The sequence below is a fragment of the Nuphar pumila genome, chromosome 2 (assembly GCF_984573655.1).
Source record: "Nuphar pumila chromosome 2, dmNupPumi1.hap1.1, whole genome shotgun sequence".
In the NCBI taxonomy this organism is placed as follows: domain Eukaryota; kingdom Viridiplantae; phylum Streptophyta; class Magnoliopsida; order Nymphaeales; family Nymphaeaceae; genus Nuphar; species Nuphar pumila.
In genome coordinates, this window is record NC_143250.1 from 35348686 (window position 1) to 35376590 (window position 27905).

Sequence of the window (27905 nt, forward strand, 5' to 3'; positions counted from 1 at the left end):
AGAAGAGAGAAAGAGAGATGGTATTGTTAAAGTCATCTGGAGAGAGAGGAACCGCTCCCTCTAAATTAATTACCATCACATTCTTCATTCTTCCACAGTGAGAGAGAAGAGAGTATTTTCACATTAACAAATATCAGGGGCTCTAGTCAAACGAGGGGGAGAGAGAGAGGGTTTTTCAGTTTTCACATCAACAAGATTGTTGATACTGGATAGAGAGGGGAGAGAGAGAGAGAAAGAGGGGGCGAACAAGGAAACTTACTACTCGTCAACTGTAAGAATAACGCCATCCACGTTAGGACACGCAGGGCCTGTTCCCTTATTTCAATTAACTCCCACACAGAAAAAACCCGCTTCTTCTTACTCGCCCCAATGTGGGCCCCACCTCCACTGGACCCCACCGTGTACCACCGTCCTCGGCGATCCGTCCCTCGCCCCCCTCCCCCTCCGTTTCATCGGTGCGAGGAAACACACACACACTCATTCTTTTGAAACAAAATACCCCTATCAAATCTCAATATCACTCTCTTTGTCTTTTTTTTTTTTTCCTCTGCCGACTTCGGACCTAGGGATGGCAGTGGACCGGAAGAGAGAGGAGCACCGCCCTGCCCCGCCCATTTAGACCGGAGAATGAAAAGCATAAAATGGGAATAGAGGCGGGGATGGAGGTTAAAATAAAAACCCATACAAGGATGAAGGTTAAAATCAAAACCCGTGCCGAATGAAGGCAGGAATGGAGGGTAGGATTTTGAGACAGGGTGGGGATGAAGACCTTGTCCCCCACCCCGATCCACTACCATCGCTATCTGTACTAATGTTGTCAGTATTGGTATTGGCCCTGAATAGTTTGACCACCGATTCAGCTGTATCTGCCCATACCAAATTTCAACTGAATCGTTTTGTATCGGCTCAAAAATAATAAAAAATCATTACTTGTGAATCATGACATGTGTTAAAACTATCAAAAAAAAAAATTTAAAAAAAAATTAATTGCTAGTATTTTTTTTGCATTTATTAAAAAATAGCCAATTCACCCCCTGAATCGTATCTATTTTCTGCCTTTACTGATAACATTGCTCTGGACCTCATGGATAGTCATTGAGCCAACAGAACAGAACAGAACAGAACAGAACAGGGTGACTTGCTCTCGACCCGGAACAAGATGTCCAAAACTAAAGTGTCATTTTTTCCTGTTGTCTCAAAAAAATAATTTGATTTTTTCTTGAAAAGTCAATGTTATTGTATTTTTTACTAAGGCCCATTCCCAAATGTGTACGGTTGGGACTTTGACTCTTCAATGAAAGGTGACCAAGACATGTTGGGAAAGCCTTTACCATGTTCAAAAGTTTTAAACCGCTGGGGCTCCTTTTGAAAGAAAAGGGTTCTGATTGCAGTAAAAACACTCTTTTACCTTAGTAGGCAACTAGAATATATATATATATATATATATATATATATATATATATATATATATATATATATATATATATATATATATATATATATATATATATATATGAAAGGGTACCTACTCTCACCAAATAAAAGCTTCAAATTTTCAAAATTTGAATGTTTTTTTGTTGATCAGACCCTATAGATATGATCTACAATCATTAATTAGTCAAAAACAAGTTTTGGATCATGTGATAATGATGTATATGAAGGTATTTAATAATCTTCAAACATCAACAACTCACAATGTACCAAAATTTAATGACTTAAAATAACCTACTTTGACCTTATAAAGGCATGATTCCTATCAAATGAACTGTATCAAGCACATCTATAAGGTTTGATTGACAAGCTGCAACCTACAACTATTTCCAGTAGGTGCTCCCATAGCACCATAACATTACTATAATATATATATATATATATATATATATATATATATATATATATATATATAATCACCAACATCTAGATGACCCTTTTTAGGTACTACCTAAGGGTAACCACATCAAATTATGATATGTTCTAGCTTTAGGTCTTGGTACCACCAAAATTTTTTGGGAACCTCATGGCTTTTTGAAGTTGGCCCTAGTAAGACATTATTAATTGTACCATTATCCAAGAACCCTTTGTGTTGTATTTTGCCAAAAAATTGGAAATTTCTTGGATTTTCAAGGTTTATATTTTGTAGTTTGTACCATCAAGACAAGTCATCAATGATACCCCTTTTGTGTTGTATTTGCCGGTTTGGGCACTAACAATTATTAAGACCGTACAAGAAATTTGAATGGCTTTCTGCTAATATCCAAACACACTTTGGGACCAATTCAGTGCCCTGGATGCGTGGGCCAGATTAGTTTTGCACGGGATGTGGGCCCCACTGTACATGGAGGTCCATTGGTTCCCAATGTTACAAATTCAAATACCACATTGTTGCAAAAACCTATGGGTTTACTGTCCTTTTCTTCCCTCATTCATTATGCATCGTGAGCATGTTGTGTTGGGTAGGGTCCCAAGATAAGGACCATGGACCGTAAGGCTCTAGACTGCCCACAGGTTATGCCTTCTATTAGTTTATATATATATATATATATATATATATATAGAGAGAGAGAGAGAGAGAGAGAGAGAGAGAGAGAGAGAGCTGCATATATTAGGTCCCATTTCTCCTTCTGCCCCCCCCCTAGTTTTAAAGTGTTTTATGATAGACCTGAAAAGTTAGATGTGTTTAGCATGCTCGATTTAATGCAAATAGACTCTTGAATCATGTTTTTTCGACCAAAAAACATATTTTTATGAGGCAGGAAAAACTGATACCTTCATAGCCATTGATTTTGGATCACTGGAAAAACCTGTATACAGGTCAGATCCCACTAAACAAAACCTATAGATCATATCTATGGTGTTAGATGTGAGAAAAATTACTAAAACTATGATTTTTAAGGGAGCAGAATGATAAAGTGGGCAGAATGAGCACATTACTCACACACACACACATATATATATATATATATATATGAGGAATGTGCTCATTCTGCCTTGTTTTTTTGTTCTGCCCGGTTAGGTCCTTTTAAAAATTATAGTTTTTGATATTTTTTCTCACGATAGATATGAACTATATGTTTTGTTTAGTGGAAACCATCTTTTGGATCACCCGAATCTGACCTGTAATCAACTTTGTTCGGTGATCCAAAATCAATGGCTACAAAGGCATTAATTTTATCTGGCTCATATTCTTTTTTGTCGAAAAACATGCTCCAAGAGTCGATTCCCACTAAATCGAGCATGATAAACACACCTAATGGTGCCAATCTATCTTAAAATGCTTAAAACTATACGGCCTAACTGGGCAGAACGAGAAAAGAAGGTCTAATATGTTCAGTTCTCATATATATATATATATATATATATATATATATATATATACAACTTTATTCATGCTTCGTAGCTACCATAAGAATTGTGCAATGAATTGATCATATAGATATCTATTGAACATATAGATCATCCAAATATCTTGGATAACCACCAAAACTAGTTTTTTTTAATTAATTTCTTTCACAGAGTGTATATCATAGATAAACTCACACCCGCTGCATTAATCAAAAGGTGTTAGTAGTGAGTAGGAGAACAAGAAGTGAGTTATTCTTTTTATGGTTAAATCTAATCTTTAAAGGTAGAAAAAATCATGCACAAAATTATACACATGAACCAGGCTTAATATGAACATTTCCTCATGTAACCATGTGGCTTTTACCTAGTTAGGTGAGTCAACTTAACGCTTTAAGTTGAAGGAGGCTAAGAGTCTGCATCATTTGCTAAAGGCTAAAGCCAAATTAGAAACTATTCTAGGTAGGCAGAGGGAGTACTCATGGAGTTTTATATCATATACCTATCACCCCCCTATATATATGAAAATACAACCATACATATGTAGTTAGGATGATTTATTGACTATATTAGAATGTTTTATTATGCTTAATACACCATAAGATTTCAATTTTTTTATATAGGCAAGCTGGGGTTAGGCAGACCCCTACCAGATGTCTCTTAAACCCCAAGTGACAGAGGGATTAGAACCTGGGCTAGGATCCCACTTACCACATGAGATACCACCTGGGTGGTATAAGATTTCATTTTTTAGATGGGCTCACAATTCAGAAAAATAATAGTTTAAAAATGGTATGAAACATTATATTTGAGTCAAATTCTAACACATGAAATTAATAAATATCATATGCTAAATATGATCCAACATTTAGATTTTGGTTTTGGAGCTTAGATCAATATAAATAAAGTCTACCACAATAGCTATGGTGGTACAATACTACCATAGAACACCCACACATATATAGTAGTTTGTATCCTCAGACGGGTTGGGTGTTGGATGCATCCAATGCTTTTGTTGTGTTTTTTTGCACTATTTTTGTGCTTTAGCGGTGATTGCGACTGCCGCTAAAAGGCCCTTTTACAGAAAAAAAAGGTCTTCCACCGCTGATCACATGCGATCAGCAGCGGAAAACTGTTCAATCGTCATCAAACACTTTGCGTGTTTGATGTTACTGACTACTCTCTCTCTCTCTCTCTCTCTCTATATATATATATATATATATATATATATTGATTGGTAACTGCTCACACGTTAGGTGCCAAATGCTGTGCTAAATGGGGTTTTCAACTTTTTTTTTTTATTTTTTTTTAAATTCTGACCATACAAATGTCATGCATGCCCTTGATTTTACAGGGATTAGCTCTTGAAGCGTTCGATTCTTGGGTGAGTTTTTATAAGGTCCAAAAAAATCAACGGTCCAAAATCTTTGTAAATTTTTTAAGCTCCAAATATTTTTTTTTTTATCGAAAACACATGATCTAAGTGTGGATTCCTTGTAAATCAACCATGCCCAACACATTTATGGGATCGGAACTACAAAAAAATACCAAAAGAGCAGAAAAACCCATTTAGCATTATCATTTTGCACCTAAAGTGTGAGCAACAACCAATTTCTCTCTCTCTCTCTCTCTCTCTCTCTCTCTCTCTCTCTATATATATATATATATATATATATATATATATACCTTGAGATTGAAATCAACCCTACAATTACGCTACCGGTAAGTCATGGATGGGTACACCCGACCTGATAGAGTAATGTAGTTGGAATGGGCCTCAGCTGTTAGATGGGCAGCCGGGGTTCGATTCCAGCCGGCGAAATTCTCCTTGAGTAAGCCGGTGGCTCCCTGGGGTCAAGGGGGTGCGCCCAGGTTTACACCCTTCTGGGGTATCAAGCCACAGATAATCCAAAAGGAAAACCCTTGATAATGAGATGGGGCCAATGCTAGGGTTACAATAAAAGACCTAATACTAGTTTGCACCTAACCTAATGGTTGAGGCTTTGAGGAGGGTTTGGTAAATATGAGTTGACTACAAGATCGGGTCAACACCCTAAGATCATGGTTCAGTCCAACCAAATCCAGCCTAACTGTCCAACCAAAAAACTTCACATCAGATAAGTTAGGGAGATGTTCATATCACACAAAAGCAAGAATTTGGTCTACACATAATTTTCAAAGCTGCAACAGGTTGGCTTTATTGGAACCAGCTGGATCCGGATCCGGTTCAATATTGACCACACAAGAATTGACCGGATCAGGCCACCTAATCCGACCCGGCTACAAAAATATTAGTGTTTACCAAAGTCAATTGTCAGAAAGTCACACGGCAACCCCAAACTTGATTAGAAAATTAGCTTTTGTGGGCGAATGGAGGTGGATGGGACATTCTGGACAATATCAACCAAGATTGAGGTGGGCACCTAGGGTCCAATTTCATAATCGCCATCATCTTGTTGTGAGTCAACCTAATGCACATGCCCTTTGCCATTGGAAAACAGCGGCACATAAAGGTTTAATACCAAAACCAACCCCACCACATTATCACCAACTAACAGTAACATTGATCTAACCCTGATGAGAGAGAGAGTTATTTCTTTGGTTCGAGAATGTGTTGAAATGATATGTTATTTAAAGTTAGGCAGAAACTTACTAGTTCTTTAAATTAATCTAAAAAAGACCGTAATACAACTGCAGGTTACCAAAATGGGCATCATGGGGGCATTATATATATACATATATATATATATATATTTATATATATATATATATATATATATATATATATAGAGAGAGAGAGAGGTGCCAAATAAAATATGCTAAATGATACCTGGTAAATAGATTTTTCTGCTCTTTTCGTGTTTTTTTTTGCAGTTCCCACCCCATAAATGTATTGAGCATTGTTGATTTACAAGGAATTCACACCGGGATCATGTGTTTATGATGAAAAAAACAACATTTGGAGCCTAAAAAATTTACAAAGATTTTGATTCCTTGATTTTTTGAACCTTATAAAAACTCACCCATGTGTCAGAATTGAACACTTAAGATCCCTATAAAATCAAGTACTAGATCACATGTAGTCAAAATTTAAACATAAAACAAAAGAACCTGAAAAACTCATTTAGCATGTATCATTTTAACATATTTCATTTAGCACCTACCCATTACTATATATATATATATAATTACTAGAATAAAAGAAGTGAAAATATGAGAACTAATGTGTGAACAGTGATTTTCATGAACTTTTTGTTCTTTTCTCTTGAATCTAACCATATGGATGTAATCTATATGCTTGGTTTTATAAGAACCATCTCTTGAATAATAAGATTTTGATGAATAAATGAGACTTTTTGAAGGCTTTAAAAATCAATGACCCGTAATCTTCATAACTATCCAAGCATTCAAAAATCATATTTTTCATCAAAATACACGATCTAATAGTTAATTCCTAGCAATATATATATATATATATATATATTAGAATATGAAAACTGAAAATATGGGAACTAATGTGTGAACCGTTATTTTCATAGATTTTTGTTCTTTTCTCTTGAATCTAACCTTACAGATGTGATCTACATACTTGGATTTATAAGAACCTGCTCTTGGATCATCTGATTTTGATGCATAAATGTAAAATTTTTAAGGTTTTAAAATCAATGGTTCATCATCTTCATAAATATTCAAGCATTCAAAAATCACAATTTTCATCGAAAATGCTTCATCCAATGGTTCATTCCTAGCAAATTCACCGTGCCAAGCACATCCACACGGTTGGATTTACAAAAAACTGTTGGAAATGCCCACATTTCTAGTTCTCACATTGTAGTTCTCATATTCTAGTTATCCTTTCTCTCTCTCTCTTATATATATATATATATATATATATATATATATATATATATATATATATATATATATATATAAGAGAATAAAAACCTACTCACTAGAAAACCTACCAAACCTAGCCACTATGAAATATTTTATCAGAATTTTGGTGTTCTTTTGAAATTTTGACCTTACATATGTGATCTATGAGTTTGTTTTTATAGGAATTGGTTCTTGAAGCATTTGATTTTGATGCATGGATAAGTTTTTATAAGGTTACAAAAATCAACAGCTTACAATTTTCATAATATTTTGAGGCTAAAAAAAAACTTTTTCATATATATATATATATATATATATATATATATATATATATATATATATATATATATATATATATATATATATATATATATATATATATAGATATAGATAGATAGATAGATAGATATATATATATAGAGAGAGAGAAATGAAAACCTACCAAGCCTACTTACTAAGAAACAATTTATCACATTTTTGCTATTTTTTAAAACTTTTACCTTACAAGCATGATTGATTTATCGTAAATTGATCATGCACTTTGGATGAGAAAATGATATTTAGAGCCTAAAATTTTTATAAAAGTTGTAGGCTGTTGATTTTTAAAACCTTATAAAAACCTATCCTTGCATCAAAATCAAATCCTTCAAGTCCCATTCCTACAAAAACAAGCACATAGATCACATCTCAGAATTAAAAATAAAAACAAAAAATCTGAAAAAATGTTTCTTAATGGATAGGTCCTGTAGGTTTTCATTTTCCTATATATATATATATATATATATATATATATATATATATATATATATATATATATATAAAAGGTGGTAGCTGCTAACCACTTTTTTAGCTAACTGCCTTGTTAACTGGGCTTTCAAAGGGGTTTTCTATATTTTACTTAAATCTGACTCTAAAGGTGCGTTCTACATATTTGATTTTATAGCTTTTGACTCTTGGATCATCGGATTATGATACACAGATAGTTTTTTATAAGGTTTAAAAAAGCAACGATTTAAGATTTTTTGAATATTCAATGCTTAAAAAATTATATTTTTCATAAAAAAAAAACATGATCCAAGTATTGTTTTCTAGTAAATCGATCATATCAAACACATATGTACGGTTAGGTTTAAGTAAAACATCAAAAAAACCTTAAAAAACCCAGTTAACACGACAATTAAGTAGAAAAGTGATTAGGAGCTACCGCCTTCTCATATATATGGGTTAAGATTTGCTACAATTGTTTGTATGAGCAAATGACTTAGCAAATGGGGGTGAATCCCTCATTTTTTGTTATTTTTCTTATATCTAACACCATATATGTGATTACATATTTTGTTTAGTTGAAACTAGCTTTTGAATCACAAGAATTTGACATGTATGCAAGTTTTCTGGTGATCCAAAAATCAATCACTATAAAGGCATCAATTTTTCTTAACTCACAAATACAAGATTATTTTGTCGAAAACATGATCCAAGAGTTGATTATGTTAAATCTAGCATGTTGAACACATTTATGAGGTTAGATTATGTCAAAACAACTCACATCATGATATTTAAATTAGATTGTAAGTACAATCGATTGTACCAAATATAAACCACATACACACACACACACACACATATATGTATATATATATATATATATATATATATATATATAGAGAGAGAGAGAGAGAGAGAGAGAGAGAGAGAGACGCCTGTGCCCAAAATGGGTGAACAAGGGCTGATGCGACTAGTGCAATTGGATCGGCATAGATCCAACAATGCTAAAAAAAATAGCCAAAAGAGCTTTACCAGCAGTTAAAACTATTGTTAATGCTCTTTCAACAAAAAAGTAATTTTAGTTGAGATGTCGGTTGTGTTTACCAAAACACCTACTATCTACTTGAAATCTCACAATTCAAGTTGTTTTAACTCAATCTAACCTCGTAAAAGTGTTTAACATGGTTGATTTAGTGAAAATGGATTTTTGAATAATGTTTTTGAGTTGAAAAAAATACTTTATAGCCATTGATTTTTGCATCATTGAAAAAACTTGGACTAATGTAAGATTCAAATAATGCAAAAATGTTTGTTGAGTTGTTTGTACATACAAACCATTGTAGCAAACTTTAAAACACACATACACACGATGTAACACCCAAAATTTTTAATCACTTGTAAAACACATAAAAATTAAAACTTTTTTCTTTTATTGAATAATCATCAGCGAAAACATTTCAAACTTTGGTTTAAAACCTTAGGCAGGTGACATTCCACAAAAAAATAGAGTATTACAAAACCAACACAATAGTAAATGTATTTAAATCCAGTGCTCGAAAAAGAAAAATAATTGGCTCATCGATACCGCCGCAGCTTTCCGCATCTGCAACTAAACCTGTAATCACTTATATACTAATAAAATAGGCCAGACTCGCGAAAGACTGGTAGGTTTACACCAGAACATTAATCAAATATCCATAATATACATATATCATGGTATACATATGTGATATATGTCAATCAGAAAAGCATAATGCATTTATTAGCAACATGATTAAGTAGGCGCGATGTGTTATTAACTTAATAAGTCAACATATTCGTTTGTAGGCGTGATGTGTAATTCACCTAATATATCAATATATTTATGTGTAATTTACCTAATATATCAATATATTTATTTCAATCATACCATGATCTACAATCAATTTGAGTTAAACATCTAATTATGCTATAACAATTGAAGCATAGCTAAATCCATAGATTCATAAGTGGCTATCTCAACCAGCTCATTCGAACATCACAATCCATCATAATCAATATATTTAACATGTTCACACTCATTGAGATTTACCACATATTAAAACAAGTTCTCCGTCATATTACTTGGTCTTGAAAACGTACCTCCTCACATGCCCGTCCTTATCGAACTACCTGATATTGGAACAATACACCCTCACGAAATCATCCTAACCAGACTACAGGTATTAGACTTGTACACCCTCATAAACTCGTATATGCCAGATTACTGGTGTTGGACTTATACATTCTCACAGGCTCATCTTGGCCATATTATCTGGTCTTGGATATATAAAGCATTGCATGATCGTTCTCTTAAAGACAATTTATCAATGAGTTATTTTATCAAGTGAATTTATTGCCATACAAACACTTGCAAGGTTGATGGCTACCAATTCAAGCACAAGTATATATACATTCAACATGTATCACATCATACGACATTTCAAGTCATACCATCTTGCATTTAGCATAACCAACAGAGTTATATGAATCATAACTCAATTATGAGCTTAAACATTTATCACATGCATTCATAACTTCACATCATGTAACATTTCAATCATAAAGAAGAATCTCGTTATATGTATTAATGTCATAACATAGCTACTTGCATATCACATTTCATCATGCAATCATAAATTGAATATCAAAGCATTTAATCTTTCAATATACATAATTCAAACATGAAGCATATGGTAATTATAGGATGCATACGTGTAATCTTGCATACATACGTAAATCCAAGCATGCATATTCAATAATACAAAATAGTTAAACCTCAAGCTTACGTTTTTTCTACGCAATTAAGGCCATGCATACATAGTTTAAATCATACATATATATATTTTCCAAGGTATGAGCAATATCATGAATGCAATATACATATTCAACTCCAAATAGGAAATACACAGTTTTAACATATATATATATTACATTGTAAATTAATGAGCAATTAACATAAATGCCAACACTAACACACATGCATTAGAATTCCACAAATACAAATAGAAGAGTGTAAAATTTTTCATACCTCAAAATTCATGCAGTTTTACAGAGAGCGAAAAATCCCAAAAATAATAAACTTCTTCAATAGTGATTTCCCACACTTGAGAGTTACCATAATTTTATGAATTTAGAGAAAAACTAATTAAAGCTCACTCGCAAAATTGTTAAAAGAATGAACTCTTTTATTCTAAGAAAATCGACACAAGGTAAAGAGAGAGAGAGAGAGAGAGAGAGAGAGAAACTATGAGATAAAAACCATGGGGTTTGGGCTTTGATTTTGGTAGACCCATTCGGGTCTTATCAAATCTAACCCATTATATATATTATATTTAATATGATTCTTTTTAGTTTTGAATGAATCCAAATCATTTTTACTTTAACGAGATCCATTTAAATCTCAAATGGATCCAAATCCCTCTTTAATTTTTTATTATGAGATCCATTTGGGTCTTAAATAAATCCAAATCATCATTTAGTATTAACGAGATCCATTTGGGTCTTAAATGGATGTAAAATATTGTTTACCTTTGAAAGATCCAATTGGGTCTTCAATGAGTCCAAATCTTTTGCAAGACCTATTGGGGTCTCGGATAGATTCAGAATTCTTCTATGTCTAGTTAAAACCTCAATACGAGTCTAAACCTTACCAAACCCATTTGGGTTGACCAAAATTATTCATAGATCCAAATCTAGATAATTTAAGATCCAGTGGATCCAATGTGCTTATTCGAATAGTTTGAGCTTGTGCTTGTGAGGGTTGATCATCATGGGTCTCTACTGAAGTTCAAATCCAAATACCTCATAAATTTTTAATAAAATGCCAGTTAATCTAAATAAATTTTAGCAAATTCGTGGGTATTACACACACACACACATATATATATATATAATATACGCTTTTGCTCACCTCGTTCCGCCCTATTTTGCCCCCTCAAAAATCATTGTTTTGGGCATTTTTTCTCACATATAACACCATAAATGTGATATATTAAGTGTTTTTAGTTGGAATCAGCTTTTGGATCACCGTAATTTAACTTTATACATGTTTTTTCCGATGATCCAAAATCAGTGGTTGTGAAGGTACCAATTTTTCTCAGCTCATAAAAAACATGTTTTTTTTACCAAGAAAACATGATCCAAGAGCTGATTCTCACTAAATGGAGTATGCTAGACACATCTAACTATTCAGATCTATCACAAAACACTTCCAAACTATGGGGTTCTGACATTTCTCATATATATATATATATATATATATATATATATATATATATATATACAGCTGAGAGTAATGTCAGACGAGTAATAGCATCGAATGAGCAGACTTGAGGTCGAGCGCTGCCAAAATGCTTTTGTCAAAATGCATGTAAGGCTCGTGACAGAACTAAAGGCTGTTTGTATGCAAAAGCAGTGCACGCAATCAAAGGCATGCGCTCGTCTGACATGGGTGTGACGTCCATATATATATATATATAATATCAGCAGCAGGAAGTTTGTGCAAAATATAGAAAAAATATGCATAATGTTTCGAATAATAGAGGAAATTCATATTTTAAATAGAGTTCCTGCTTTCAATAAAGTCATGAGATATTTTTGATAAAAAAGGAGTTTGTGCTATTGCTAGCCCGTTTCACTATGGAAATCGGGTCTTGGAACTTATCCTAGACACAGGGGTCTCAGTACCTGATTCAACTAGTGACCACTACATCATTGCAGGGTTGATCGGGTACTCGGATCTGATGACCCGTATATAGTGTTGGACTACTAAATAGTAAAAGACGAAAACACCACAGATTAGAGCAAGATAATCATGATAATCTGCCTGAATTAATCTGGGTCTGATCAGGACATGTCAGCATCGATCCGAGTTCAAATCCAACCATTGCAACAGTGGTTTCAAATCCAGATCCAGATCCAGATCCAAACTAGATTCAAAGAAGTAGAGTTAGATCTAGATCCAAAACTTGTGTTATGCTGATTGCAAACAAACTGTATGTGCTCCAAAACTGATCCAGATCCACACATATTTGAGCTGAAGTCCCCGGAATTTACTGTGATGTTTTTCGGATTTAAATTTTTGAGTATTTAACGTGATAAAATAAAAAATACCAGCGATATTTATGACATAGGTTACAACTTGGGTCGCCTTTTTTTTTAAAGTTTTTGAGTATTTAACGTGATAAAATAAAAAATACCAGCGATATTTATGACATAGGTTACAACTTGGGTCGCCTTTTTTTTTTGGGTTGTGGGGCTCAATTATGGGAGAACAACAACAACAACTACTACGCCTTCATCCCAAAACAATTGGGGTCGGCCATATGAACCAACAAAGAAAATCAATTATGGGAGAACTGAGTCCATAAAATCAAACACAGATAGTTGATCAACAACCAATTTAAATAGCAGCCCGGTGGATGAATACTTTCACTATTTCAAAGCAAGGACTTGGTACTTCCTCAATTTTAGAAATCAAGGTATTTAATGGCGTTGAATGCAAGTTTCAGTGCAAATCAATGATTTGTTTCAATGGTACATCAGAGTATGGTGTTACACCTTTTATTTTGATTAATGAAGCAATGGGCGATATGGGTGACACACACCTGGTTCGGAATCTCTGAAAAAATATTTAAAAAAAAAGTACATCAATTTTTCTTTCCAAAGAGTACACCATGAAGGATTGGGGATTGTGCGGGGCAGGGCAAGGTGAGGATCGGGCAGAGCGGAGGAAAGCGTAAGTCCATCCCCGCATGGGTTTTAATTTTAACCTCCATCCCCGCCTCCATCCCCGTTTCATGTCCTCCATCCCCGATTCAAATGGAAAGAGGCAGGGCGGGCCCTGCTTCCCCCCGTTCCACTGCCATCCCTAGTTAAAAATTATGCTTTTATCTTTTTAATGTCAATTTTGGATATTTTATATGCTTAATTATATCTTTTTAACCAATAAAGGTAAAATAGTTATTTCAATAATTACTTTAGATAAAATATTGTTAAGAGGGTCACAAACTCATCTGGGTGTTTTCAATGTCTTTTAAACGCAACTAGATGTATTTTTGGTGATTTTTGAAAGAAATTCTAATAAAGAGTATTTTGGTCATAAAATAAATTATAAAAATATTTTAATTGAATAAATTATTTTAGAAAAATACCAAAACCCTTGAACTATTTAAAATTAGATGAGTAATTAGTACGAATAAAACATAAGAAACAAATTTGAAAAAAAATGATGATTTTATAAGGAACCAAAACTCCATATGGGTTGGACTCAACTAGGTCGACCCAAACATAAAATTTTTAAGATTTTTTCACAATAAAACAAGTAATATATTACATTTTTATCATGGCTTTGTTTTAAAACAGGATTTTATAAAAAAAAATAATAATTTGTTATTCGTTCACTAGGTTTAAGTTTTTATTTTTTTATTATTACTATATAACTATTTTTGTCTTTTGGTTTGGGATCAAATCGGGCCCAATGCGAACCCAACACACTTCACACATTAGAGAAACGGGAGAGGCCATTAGGGTGCCCTCTCTCCTTTTCATCTCTCTAGGGATGGCAGTGGACCGGGGGATAATGGGGCCCACCTCGCCCCATTTGGACTGGGGATGAAGGGCATGAAACGGGGATGGAGGAAAGATGAAGGTTAAAATCTATTCCCGTGCTGGGATGGAGGCGGGGATGGACTTACACTTCCCCCCGCCCTGCCTCATCCCCGTCTCAATCCTGGCTCCGCCCAGTCCCCAATCCTTTTAAGGAATGACTATAGACCGAGGGAAAATGGGGCCCCGCCCCGCCCCGCCCCCGTTTGGACAGGGGATGGAGGACATCAAACGAGGATGGAGGGGGGGGGGGGTGGAGGTTAAAATCCATCCCCGTGCGGGGCTGAAGGTTTAGATTTTGAAACGGGGCGGGGGTGGAGACATTGTCCCCGCCCCGGTCCACTGCCATCCCTACGTCTCGCCCCTCACTTCTTTTTCTTTTCTCCAAACCCCAACCGACACCCCTCCCCTCTCTTCTTCTTTTCTTCCCCGTTCGGGCGCCGACCGGAGGCCGACCCTGCGCCACTGCCGTGACCCCCGTCTACGCCTCCTTCGTCCTCTTCTCCCCTGCCAAAATCTCTCTCTCTTTCTCTGCCCTTCTCTGCTCCCACGATCGACGGAGAAACGCCGTCACTGGATGCCGTCTTCAAGACCCTTAGGGCTCCATCCCTCTGCTGTTGGTGCTGCCTTTGGCTCGAAACAACTGGCCTCCGCTTTCTAGATCTCTTTCTGTAGCCTGCATTCTCGCTAATTTTCAGGTAATGATCGTTTCTCATTTATATGAATCGTTCGATCCGCTTTCTATTCATAGCAGATGTTCCTTGGTCTTTGGTTAGTGGCTCTCGGATTATTGATCTATCGTTGTTGGTGGTCATTTTTATTAAGATTTTGGTTTACGGGTTTGTTGGTGATTCGAGGAATCACAGAGGGTACTGCTGTCCTCGAATTTCGTTCAAGTGCATCTGGGTTGAGTTTAATGAGGATTTGGACGGCTATAACATGTGCAACTTTGTTGTTAAGCTCTTTTTGGTTAGTCGTTGTAATAGAGGAGAACATGGTATCTGATCAATTTGAACACACCTTCAGGAACTCGGCAAATTTTCCACAGCTAACTGTTGTTGTTCATTAGTGCTTCCATTTCCATGCCAAGTATAAATTGAAGATCCTGATTGCAGCACAATCCGTGGCTCTCAAGAATGAAGCTATCTGATTATATCTTGCTCTCAAGAAAATAGTGGGGAAGAAAAATCTCATGCTATATTAAAAAAAATGTGTTTTCTCAAAATGTGCTGAATCAAAACCTTTATTATTGATTTTCATTGATGTTAGATTTTCTTGTTTTGTGTGTTAGATTTTCTCATTTTGCGTGCCCAATTTTCAGCATTGGCTAGGCTGTTGTCGGCACCCTTGTCAGCCATGACAGAAGGTGTTTCCTTCGCTTTGCTAACCTTTTTTTAAATGTTTTCCCTGTTTTGGATTTGATTCCCAAGAGAATGTAATTTTTTCTTGAAATCGGGTGCCTCAATTTTTGTGCCATCACTGGGGTGATGTGTTGGACAGCTTGCAGCTGACCAATCTAGTTTTAGATTCTTTAGTTGGTTGTTTCATGATTTTCGCCAATCGGATGACCGTTTTACGTTATAAATTTTGTTGCTCATGTACGAAAGCAGATTTTGATAAGTTTTTTGTTATGTGTGCAGTACTGTAGCACTCTCTCTCACTGTGAGAGAACGGCTAGCTGATCCATTCTGGAGTTTTTTCGCTTGGTGTTGCGTGTTGTGCATCACGTGTTTGGTGTTCCACTTATGCGGCAAAATAGTTGCGATTTTAGCAGGACTTCTTGGTTTTTGAGTTACGCTATATTTTTCATCGCATCGCAAATGTAAGATTCGTAAATTAAATTTGTAGAATATAAATTCTTGTTGTTTGATATTAATCTCATATATTTCAAGTACTATGTTGAGTAGGAATCCCAGTGTAGTACAAATTTAGCAACTTAAGTTAGAATTGCCTAATTAGATGGTTTGACATGAATTAAATTAGCAATTTCGTTTATCTTGTCATTAACATGTTTAGTATAGTTTATTAACATTGCTAAGCATGTTATATAATACCGAAGTTGAGTACTTGCCATTACTGTGGCAAGGGTGGGCATTTCATTCAGAACTGCTTCAAAAAGCATAACGATCAGAGGAGAGCAGTTGAGTAGGTAGCGAAAGGTAAGCCCTTTATTACTGCGTACGCAACATCTAAGAGTGCACAACAGGACAGTAATTTGATCCAAGGTATTATTTTGGTTACGGGTCGAGCTGCTCTAGTATTATTCGATAGTGGAGCTACACATTCCTTTATTACTGCTCGTTTGGCTAGTCAGTTATAGTTGCCTATAGAACCTTTGAAGCATGTACTAAATGTTAGTAATCCTACTGTATTTGTGTTTATTATTTATCAAATTTGTCAATTGAGTTGGGTGGGCAAAATTTGCCTGCCAATCTTGTTGTCCTTGACATAATGGCATTCGATGTTATCCTTGGCATGGATTGGCTCTACGAGCACTATGCTGTTATCCGTTGTCGTGAGGGCACAATCGTCCTATCATGACCTGATTGTCTCGAGATTGCTTATTGTGTGTTTAGACCTTCTCTGGGACATCGTGTTGTTTTATCTCTTAAGGCTCAAAAGTATGTGAGCGGAGGAGATATTGTTTTTCTCATAAGTTTGACTTTTAAGGAGCCTAAGGTCTCGTCTTTAGAGGAGTTGGTGGTAGTGCGTGACTACCCAGATATTTTTTCGGACGAATTACTGGGACATCCTCCACTTCTTGCCGTTGAGTATAACATTGAACTTTTGTCGGAGACTGCTCCAGTCTCTAAGGCTCCGTATCGTACGATGCCAACTGAGTTGGAAGAGTTGAAGAAGCAACTCCAAGAGCTTTTGGAACGTGGATTTATTCGACCGAATGTATCACCATGGAGAGCGCCCGTTCACTTCATAAAAAAGAAGGATGGGTCTATGAAGTTATGCATCGATTATCGAATGTTTAACCAGGTTACTATTAAGAATAAATATCCATTACCCCGTATTGAAGACCTCTTTAATCAGTTGCAGAAGACAAAGATTAAGTTTTACTTTAGATCTTTGTGTGCATGATTTGTAAGTGATGTTTGCTTGTGTGATTTTGTTGTGTTATATGTGTTGTTTGTGATCTTTTAAGGTCTTCTCAAAGATTGATTTGAGATCTGGGTATCATTAGTTGTGAGTTAAGGCAGAGGATATAAAGACTGCGTTTCGTACTCGTTATGAGCATTATGAGTTCGTGGTGATGCCATTTAAACTAACAAATGCTTCAACTGCATTTATGGATATGATGAATAGTATATTTCAACCATTTTTAGACTCTTGTGATTGTGTTCATTTTGTGTAAATATTCATCAAAATGTTAAAGTAAATTTAAATATTAAACTAAAGACCTTTAATTGATAAATCAGATATATCACATATACTATTTCAAATGCGTATTTAAGCATTTGTTAAACTCGGTATATTACACCATCATATTTATCCTCATATAGTAGATACTCTAAGGATTGCCTAAGTCTTATAAGAAGTTGACCACTTCCACATCCATATAGTTAATCCATCAAAAGAGCCTTGTAATTAAAGTTTTTAAACCCTATAGGCCTATAGACTTATTAAGAGATCGGATCTCATCTAACTAATTATTACAGTCATATGAAGCTAGAAATTCTCAACAATTCTTTAAGATTTTGTTTTTAATTTTTCTTATATTAAGTATTATTAATTTTTGAATAACTTGTTGGTCCCTTTGAACCTAAGCTTTGAGATCTTCAAGAATTCTAAGTAGGGTTTTTGCTATTGGTGTTTGGCATTATAGGCTTTAGCCTCGTCTCTACAAAAGTTTATCCATAATAATTCACTTAGTTATGTATTTCACCAAATTCTATGATTTGGCTTTCCTTTTTATTTGATGCATCATATATCATCCAGATCTAAATTGCTCATTTGGATAATAATATACTTCATAATTTCATTTTAGTATGAAATCTCAACTAAGTCATGTCTTCTACAGGACTTCGTTCTTGATTTTTGATCTTATCTCAATAAGATCTAGAACACATATGAATTTTGCTATTAAATTTAATATCAGGTCTTTAAAACACACCATAAAGTTTTAGATCATTTAGATCTAACTTTTACAACTGGATCCTTCTCTTATAAGATCCTTACATGAACTCGATCCAACCCCTCTCAAAAGATCTAGTTCGAATCACTTAAGATCGAATCCAACTTTGGCTCAATGGCAAGGATAGTTCCATTTAAATGTAAGAAGTAAGAACAAAGTTCTATAAATTGGCTAATCCATAGAGCAGACAAATAGTTAACATTATCTCAAGTAATTAAATTTATGAAAATGTTCATAAACAATAATAAATAAATTTTCAAGCTAGTCTAAAGTCCAATTTAAATGCACTTTACAATTTTGAGAACCAATAAGTTATTTATTTATTTAACAAGGAAAATAATGATTTTATTAAAACCATAAGTCAACAAAAATAGTTAACAAATTCATATTTCAATCTCATAAAACAACCTTTTCATTTTATCACTCTTCCATGCTACTATTTCCAAAGTATATTTTAATTAGCCATCGTTATGTATGTCTCTCCACTCCTTTCATCCATAAGTGGTTAAACCACATAGATGGACTTAATATTAATCCAGTACAAAGTTGATCACCCACTAAAAAACCATAGCCACACAATTCACTATACATGTATGATTTAATATGTGCATTAGACAAAATTCGAACATACGACATACTTTAATTTATGAACCCCTCGGTCACTCAGAGGTTAGGAGGCCGGGTTATCCCTAAGACCTAGGGCTTGACCCCCCTATTGTAGTAGTAAGATGCATTTGAACTGGCCTGATGGGGTCACTTGACAAAATCTATCACCCGCCACCCCCTACAAACCGGGTCACTCAGGCTTCTGAGCACAAAAATACATGATATAAGAAACACCCAAATGGCTTCGTTTGATGCTGTGGTGGGTACAAATACAAAGTAAAAAAAAATTACTAGTCATGCAAAATATATGATCATATACAAAAATTAGATGGATCAATAGATCTCTATCCAGTTATGGAACAAAAAACAATCAAGTAATGAGCCGACTCATGATCACGAGATTGAAGACTAACTTAACACAGATTATCAGATCATATCTGGATCTGGACTCCACAATCCAACCAAACAGATCCAAACTCACCATAGACAACTAGATTAAACTGTATACATCTTTAACCTATCACCTATGCAACATGCGATCCATCCCATTAAAAGATGGGCTAAGAGGAGGTTGAAATTGCGTCATACCAAGATCAAAACTTAGAGCCATTTTCATATAAAATTAAGACTTGGGTGTTTGAGTAACCTGTTAAAATATGTGTACTCATACACATATATGTATGTTGAAATATAATCCTTAAATGTACGAGTATATATATATATATATATATAAAGATACGTATACATATATATATGTATACATATCTCTATTTATATATATATAAATATATATATATATTTTCTCTTCCTAAAATACCCTCAAGGGTATTCTTGTAATTTGTCATTTTACGCATATTCCAATTGAAATATGCATGTAATTTTTCTTTTATTTTTTAGTTTCTTTTATTTTTATTTATTTTTTGTGGTTTGCGCCACCTAGGGAGGCTCCCCAAAGAGTCGTTGGGGAGCCCCCAACGGTCACAAATGTGACCGTTGGGGGCTCCCAACGACTCCTTTGGGAGCCCCCTATGTGGCTCCTCTCTTGTGTTATAAATAGGGGTCTCCCCCTTTGTATTCTTTACTCCTTGGAGGAGCTTATGCTCCATTGTATAGGGTTTTTACCCTCTTCTTCCTATTTCTTCAATAATATTCAACTTATGACTTTAAGTCATATTTATCCCTTTTATGGGTTTATGTATTAGCACTTGATGTGCTTGTGTTGTTCCCTTAAGTGGGTATATTCGCACTTAATGTGCATGTGTATGGGTTCATTATCGAACCTAAAATATTCAAAGTCACTTTCTAACATGGTATCAGAACCCGATTACGATGGGGTTGTCTCTTGGCGCAACGGAAAACGTGGTGCTCAAGAAATGGTGAAGTATTCATTGTTCCTTCTCTTTTTTTTGAAGTTTTCGGTATGTATCTCTTTTCTTAACATATTATGCATTATGAAACTATTTTTCTTGCACATTTAGTGTTTTTAGATAGTTGAATCATTTCCTTTCACATTTCGTGTGTTCGTATATTTTAAAATATCTATTTTTAAATTTGGTGAACTTGTTTATTGTTCAAATATATAATTCTTGGCTATCGATTCCTCATCCCATATAATAGTAATTTATGTTGTTAAAATTGTCTTCAATTATGTGGGATTTATGATGTTTACATAAGTATTTCATGATTGACTTATTACTTTTTAAAAATTATATATGATGTCTTGATTAGTGATCGTTGTTTAAAACTCTTTTCTCTCATATAAAGTCTAATTTGTTTTGAGTTCCTCTCTTGTTTATGGATTTTAGTGCGTGTTTTTTTGAAAAATCTTGATATAATTCTTATATAAGAATCTCTTACATCTTTATCTTTGTTATGAATCATAAGTAGTTCTTGTTAATGATAACTATTTATGAGAACTCCTAAAGATGTTTCAATGTTTTTGGTTTATTTAAAGGATTTTTGAAAAATTGTTTGTGATAAATAGGTTGTTCGAACCATTGTAAAAGATCTTTTAAAAGAATTTCCCACACTATATAGAATGCATAGTGTATCTATTGCATCCTTTGGTATAAAAGATTTCATTTATTTTTTGATTTTCTTCTAATGATGCAAACGTATTTGTTTGTATTTTTCACATAAGGTTTCAAAAACCTCTTGATTGTATCTCTAAGGATGCCTACATTGGCCATAATATGGTCTTCTTTGTCTTAAATTACATTAAAGCTTGAGAGTCTCAAGCATTTGCATCTTTTATGAAATGCATGCATTATTGCATGTTTGATATTATTACGTTTTTCGTATTTTGTTCAAGTATTGTGAGAGTGTCTTCGTACACTTCTTTTATAAAATATTTATGCTTGTATGCGTATTGTATATTCATAGACATTTTCACATAGTACTCTCTTTTCAATAAAAAGATGTTCTTATTGCCTTCTTTAGGGCTTGTGTTTGTTTTTATCCCTTAATGGACTTGTAAGATTGTTTCTTTTAAAATGCTTCCGTAATATCTTAGTACATGTTGTCCTAAATTTGCACGTTTAAGATTATTGTCATTTTGCATCTTGGTATACATATAATTGCAAATTATAAAAGCTTGATTTGTTCTTGGATTATTCCAAATCCTTTCTCACACATGACATAGCTTAAATATTTCATGTTGTGTTTATTAAAGTTTTTTTTTTGTATAATGATCATGATTGAACATAATTTTGTATATATGCATCATTATTGTTATATGGCATATTGTTGTGATTAATTATGTTGGACCTTTGAATCGGCCCTCTTTGTAAAAATCACATATTTGGAAAATGTTTTCCCTAAGAATTCATTGCCTTTTTATGACATTTTATCTTCTATCCATCACATGTTATATGATGCATCAAATTCTTTTTTTATGACCTTATTGTTATATTAGAGATGGTTGTTAAGGTGAGTTATGGGCACCTTGTGTTATGACATTCTAGATTGTCCACTTGCCATATTATAGATGGTGGTTGAGGTGAGTTATGGGCACCTTGGGACTCTAGAATGATTTGGTATATGATCTCTAATTATGAGTGTGTCACTCTTTGTTATGTCATTTTAGATTGTCCACTTGCCATATTATAGATGGTGGTTGAGGTGAGTTATGGGCACCTTGGGACTCTAGAATGATTTGGTATATGAGTGTGTCACTCGTTTGTTTTTGGCCATTGATTTTATGGATGCTCTTATTTATATATAAATGTGATGGATATATGATGTTTGAAACCTTAAATGTTTTAAGGTATATTAAAATCAAGGTTTTGGGGATTATTGCCAAACCTTTTATTGTCTATGAATCATGTGAGTGCTTTGCACATTTATGTTTTGTGCTTTTGTGCACAAGTGTTCTTTGTGTGTGTATTTATTCCAAAATGATATTGTTATGGGTATTCTTTTTGAAGAATATTATTTCAAGGTTTTATTTATATGTTTTTCATTACAAGTTTTATTGCATCAAAAGTCTTCTCCTTTTATGCCCCTTATCTAATTGTCATCATATGTAGACAAGAATTTTATTACACCTTCGTGTGTTGGTAGCCCTTTGTTGGCTTTTGCTCTCTTGGTCTAGTAGCTGAACACACTTGTCTTGAGTGTTATTATATGTAGACAAGGCACGTTGATTCACACCATGGTGTGTGATTTTAGCCTATGTTGGCATTTGTGTCCTTCTTCTAGTCGCTGAGATGTATGCCCATGGTTGGCTTATTTCACTCATTTCAAGTGCCATCTTATGTAGACAAGAGATGTATTGTGTTTTAGCCCATGGTTGACTTGTTACTCTTGTTATAGTAGCTGAACATACTTTGGAGGCTTGTAATGAATGAACTTTAGATACAAGTGAATCATATATTTGATATGCATATTTTAAAATCAAATTGATATTTTTGACCACTTTTGTATTTGATATGAAAAATGGGTTTTTTGTCATTTGAGTGAGATTTTTCTAAATGTATAAGGTTCTCTACTCAAATAACACTCATTATTTTGCCTCCTAAATGGATTTAAAACCTTTTGAACTCTTGTGTTCATTTTGTCTAAAGTATGCTTGGAGACTTCGTTTCTCTTGTTTGACACTTCATTACATGTTTGGAGCATGTTCATTAATGATTCCTTTAAGTATTAATTCATTTCATGATAGTATATGCATATGCTCTTTATGGCCTTTTAGGCTCTCATTCAATAAAGCATATGTAACTTATGCCTCTTCGTAGGCTTACTGTGGTGTCCCTTAAGGGACCATTGTGTTATTCCCAGAGTTACCGGAAGCGCCTAGCTAAAAGGGGAAGCGCGCTTCCCCGAAGCGCGAAACGTCGCGCTTCCGAAGCGTGGGGGGAAGCGTCCCCCTTTTTTGGGAAGCGCGCTTCCCTTTAATGGGGGACGCATTTCCCTTTAATGGGGGACACGCTTCCCTTTAATGGGAAGCGCGCTTCCCCCACGCTTCCCCAACGCTTCCCCCACGCTTCCCCCTCGCTTCCCCTGTTTTTTCAAATTTTTTGTATTTTTTATTTTTATTTTTTTCGCTTCCCCCTCGCTTCCGAGACGCTTCCTGGGTCGCTTCCGAGACGCTTCCTAGGTCGCTTCCGAGACGCTTCCCGAATCGCTCCTAAGTGGTCCCACGCTTCCCCGCTTCCTAAAATTTTGAAAGTGCCTCGCTTCCCGCTCCCGCTTCTCGTATCGCTTCCCGCTCCCGCTTCCTCAACTGACAACCATGGTTATTCCCCATTATGGGGTTATGTTTGTCCAATGTTGGACCTTATGAATGCATTATGCATTCTTGCAATTCATTTCCGCATAATTTGCTTCCGCTCACTCTTTAACATGATGTATGATTTTGAAACTTTGGTTTTCTAAATTTACTTTTCATGCTAAAATAATTATCCTATCATGTGCTTCAAATTTCTATCATAAGTTATATTTTTGCACCATTGTTTTGCTTAATCTTGTTAGAAATGTTCCACTTGAGTAAAGTGCAAAGATATGTTTTACTTGTTTCTTTGTTGTTATTCTACAGGATCTTGGAGATAGGATAAAAGGAAGTACCCCGGATGGATCATGACATATGTTCACCATTGGAAGGCATTGGAAGAAGGCATTTACAAGTTTCAATAGCATCCTTACGGAAGCCTCTTGGAGTCTTGCGCCTTTTTTCAATCTTTTCGTTTCCCCGCAAAGATTGAGGGGGGGTGTTAAAATATGTGTACTCGTACACATATATGTATGTTGAAATATAATCCTTAAATGTACGAGTATATATTTATATATATATATATAAAGATACGTATATATATATATGTATACATATCTCTATTTATATATATAAATATATATATTTTCTCTTCCTAAAATACCCTCAAGGGTATTCTTGTAATTTGTCATTTTACGCATATCCCAATTGAAATATGTATGTAATTTTTCTTTTATTTTTTAGTTTTTATTTTTTTTATTTTTTGTGGTTTGCGCCACCTAGGGAGGCTCCCCAAAGAGTCGTTGGGGAGCCCCCAACGGTCACAAATGTGACCGTTGGGGGCTCCCAACGACTCCTTTGGGAGCCCCCTATGTGGCTCCTCTCTTGTGTTATAAATAGGGGTTTCCCCCTTTGTATTCTTTACTCCTTGGAGGAGCTTATGCTCCATTGTATAGGGTTTTTACCCTCTTCTTCATATTTCTTCAATAATATTCAACTTATGACTTTAAGTCATATTTATCCCTTTTATGGGTTTATGTATTAGCACTTGATGTGCTTGTGTTGTTCCCTTAAGTGGGTATATTCGCACTTAATGTGCATGTGTATGGGTTCATTATCGAACCTAAAATATTCAAAGTCACTTTCTAACATAACCATCTCTCCATGGTTAGTGAGTCTACTAAAGAAGATTAAAACGAGGCAAATCAAGACCAAATAAATTTATATATTCAAGACCAATCAAAAAATTTCTTATTAACACATGCCTTACAAAACAGGAAAGCCATTTAATTGTCTAACTTACATCAGCAATTAAACCTCTCTTGGTATTACAATCAGTTCGCTGCTAGGTCTCTGATCTTGGGGCAGTTTCTCCTTGTAAATCTATGTCACAGGGATTCGGCTAGCATGGTGCCGCACCCACGTCGACGCGACTCGACGCGGGTGCGGTCAACCCGATCCTAGGTGCGTTGACCGCACCTAGGGTCATTTGTGTCCAACTTTTTTATTAAAAAAAATTTGTGTCCAATCTACAGAGTGAGGGAGCTGAGGCGACCGAAGGACTCGGTCATGACGCCGTAGTAGGACGTGGACGAGTTGGAGTCGGTGAAGCGCAGCAGGAATTCGATGGCGTCGGAGAGGAGGGCGAGGAAGAAGACAAGGAAGAGGGAGGGGACGACCCCCAATGCCTTGACGGTCGCCGAGATGGACATGATCCCCACGCCGATGATGGCCGTCGACAGGTTGAGCACCGCCCCAGGGAACGACGCCCCACCACCACCATGGTCCACCTGCACCGCGGACGTCGTGGCTCCGTCTCCCCTCGACTTGGGCAGCAGCAGAAGCCTCTCCTCCAGCTTCCCATCCTGCTGAGCCAGCGCCATGACCTCTCTCTCTCTCTCTCTCTCTATATATATATATATATATATATATATATATATATATATATATATATATATATATATGGTTCCTCATTTTATTGGGAAAATGGTTGGCAACTGGGGTACATGTTCTCTGCCGTTTCTTTTTCCAAAATGACCATCGTATCCCAAAATGCTTATCGCTGCGAAGACAATCGTGTCTGGATGTTTCTGCCGGTGGACCTACCACATGGCCTCGTGTTTTTTTATGTGGGACCCACGTAGAACGAAGCGATGTGATTGGTTTGGTCCCCACCACAAGCCATTATGGATGATACTGCAGTTTTATGTGAGAAGGGGCTTTATGGACATTTTTCTTTACACTTTCCATTCACGGTTCAGTCACAACTGTCATTGTGATATTGGGTCGGACGGCTCTATGCGCTGGATGAACTTGGATGGAAAAGATGGCCAAGTTAAGAGTCTCATAGATGGGATTTCTTGAACGGCCCACCCTAATGCCTGCCTGATGTATAGATCCTAACAATACAATTGGGTCGGACAGTTTCGTGGTTTTTTTTTTTTAAGTCCAGCTGGGGTTAAGCAGACCCACCAGCTATTATTCAACGTACAAATGAGGTTTTGAACATGCAACATCCCACCACAGGGAGAAGTGCTCCTACCCCCATTTGGTGTTGGGTTCTGTAGTTGTGCTTGCACCCGCGCCGGGGGAACCCCCAGGCCCCCCTTATATATATATATATATATATATATATATATATATATATTTTGCCGCACCCGCACCCAAGGTTTTTGAAAGTGCCGCACCCGCACCCATGTGACATAGTTGTAAATGTATCCAACTTCAAAGATTTGCTTTTAATGCATTATTTTGCTCCTACCCTACTTCAAGAATTGCCGTGCACTTGCTGCAATGCCTTCCACAACAATACAGTGCAGCCATTTGCATTTGTCCTTGCGATGATTTGTTTTGAAAACATTCTATTTTTTCATCTTGAATCCTAATAATGTTTCATCTATCCTTTTCTTTTATCCAGGTATGGCAGATTCATAACTTCTTGAAATGCTGGAGTTAACTGCCTTGAAACAATCTTAGGACCTGAATAGTACTGGTTATCCTAAAGATGGCAAAGGGTTTGATCTGGGCAACAGCAGAAGATTTGGCGAGAAATCGAGCAAACGTCCTCTCTCTCTACCGCCAGATCCTTCGTTGTTTGAACTCCCCAAAGCTTCCACTAACTTTGGCGGCTCGGCTAGCTAAAAAGGGAGAGGCAAGGACCATCTTCTTGCTTGCTTCTGAAGAACAATCTCTCCACAACATTGCTGACCTCATGGATGCCGCTGAGTACACACTTTCCCTTCTTAGAAAAGGCGAAATCCCCTAACTAGTGCAACAATTTTCTTGATGCTGCCTTACCTGAGAAATTCAGTAATAGAAGAGTTTAATTGTTATGCTAAATCTTAGGTTGATGTGAACTTATGGCTGCCGGATATGCTAATGCTATTGTTTCAAAGATGCCTGCTTCTAGACCATTTTGTTCAATCTAAGACTTATTTTATCAAGACATTCCTGCTGCTCACTTGTTTGTAAATGCTATGAGTAATAAATTTTGAGCTAACGTCTGACATAAAAAAACTTAAGAACTTCAGAACTGACAATTGGATTGTTCTATACAGTTGGCTATATTATCATTCCCTTGCACATTATGTTAGTGGATGTAAACAGAGCAAATGATCTTGGAGCATTATATTAGTTGGTACCCTGCATTAATTAGTGCTTACAGGAGTTTTAATACCTACCAGAGGCCTCTCATGGAGCTTGGAGGCTCATTTCTCATCTGGAATTGTGCTTCTAAGAGAGTTGCTATATAAACCTAGATCGTAAAATGTTTCACATGGAAGGTAATGCTCTATGCTGCCTGAGATAGTGTTTTGTTTCTTTCGATTACAGATCTTCTGG

At 35.5% G+C, this 27905-nt stretch overlaps 1 protein-coding gene across 2 annotated transcripts; it reads left to right on the top strand.

Moving 5' to 3' along the window:
* Positions 1 to 15034: 15034 nt before the first annotated feature.
* On the top strand, positions 15035 to 27537 carry LOC149845238 (COMPLEX 1 LYR-like protein). 2 transcript variants are annotated; one of them, XM_089997520.1, is made up of 3 exons: positions 15035 to 15305; positions 16248 to 16429; positions 26983 to 27537. In XM_089997520.1, the coding sequence occupies exon 3, from the start codon at positions 27070 to 27072 to the stop codon at positions 27328 to 27330; it is 261 nt and encodes an 86-aa protein (XP_089853646.1). In that variant the 5' UTR covers positions 15035 to 15305; positions 16248 to 16429; positions 26983 to 27069; the 3' UTR covers positions 27331 to 27537. The 2 variants fall into 2 exon arrangements, with proteins under 2 accessions (XP_089853646.1, XP_089853645.1); XM_089997519.1 differs by lacking the exon at positions 16248 to 16429.
* The last annotated feature ends 368 nt before the right edge of the window (positions 27538 to 27905 follow it).

Bases quoted from the DNA above. Each gene is read 5' to 3' on its own strand.
- LOC149845238 (XM_089997520.1), top strand. From the start codon at position 27,070: ATGGCAAAGGGTTTGATCTGGGCAACAGCAGAAGATTTGGCGAGAAAT.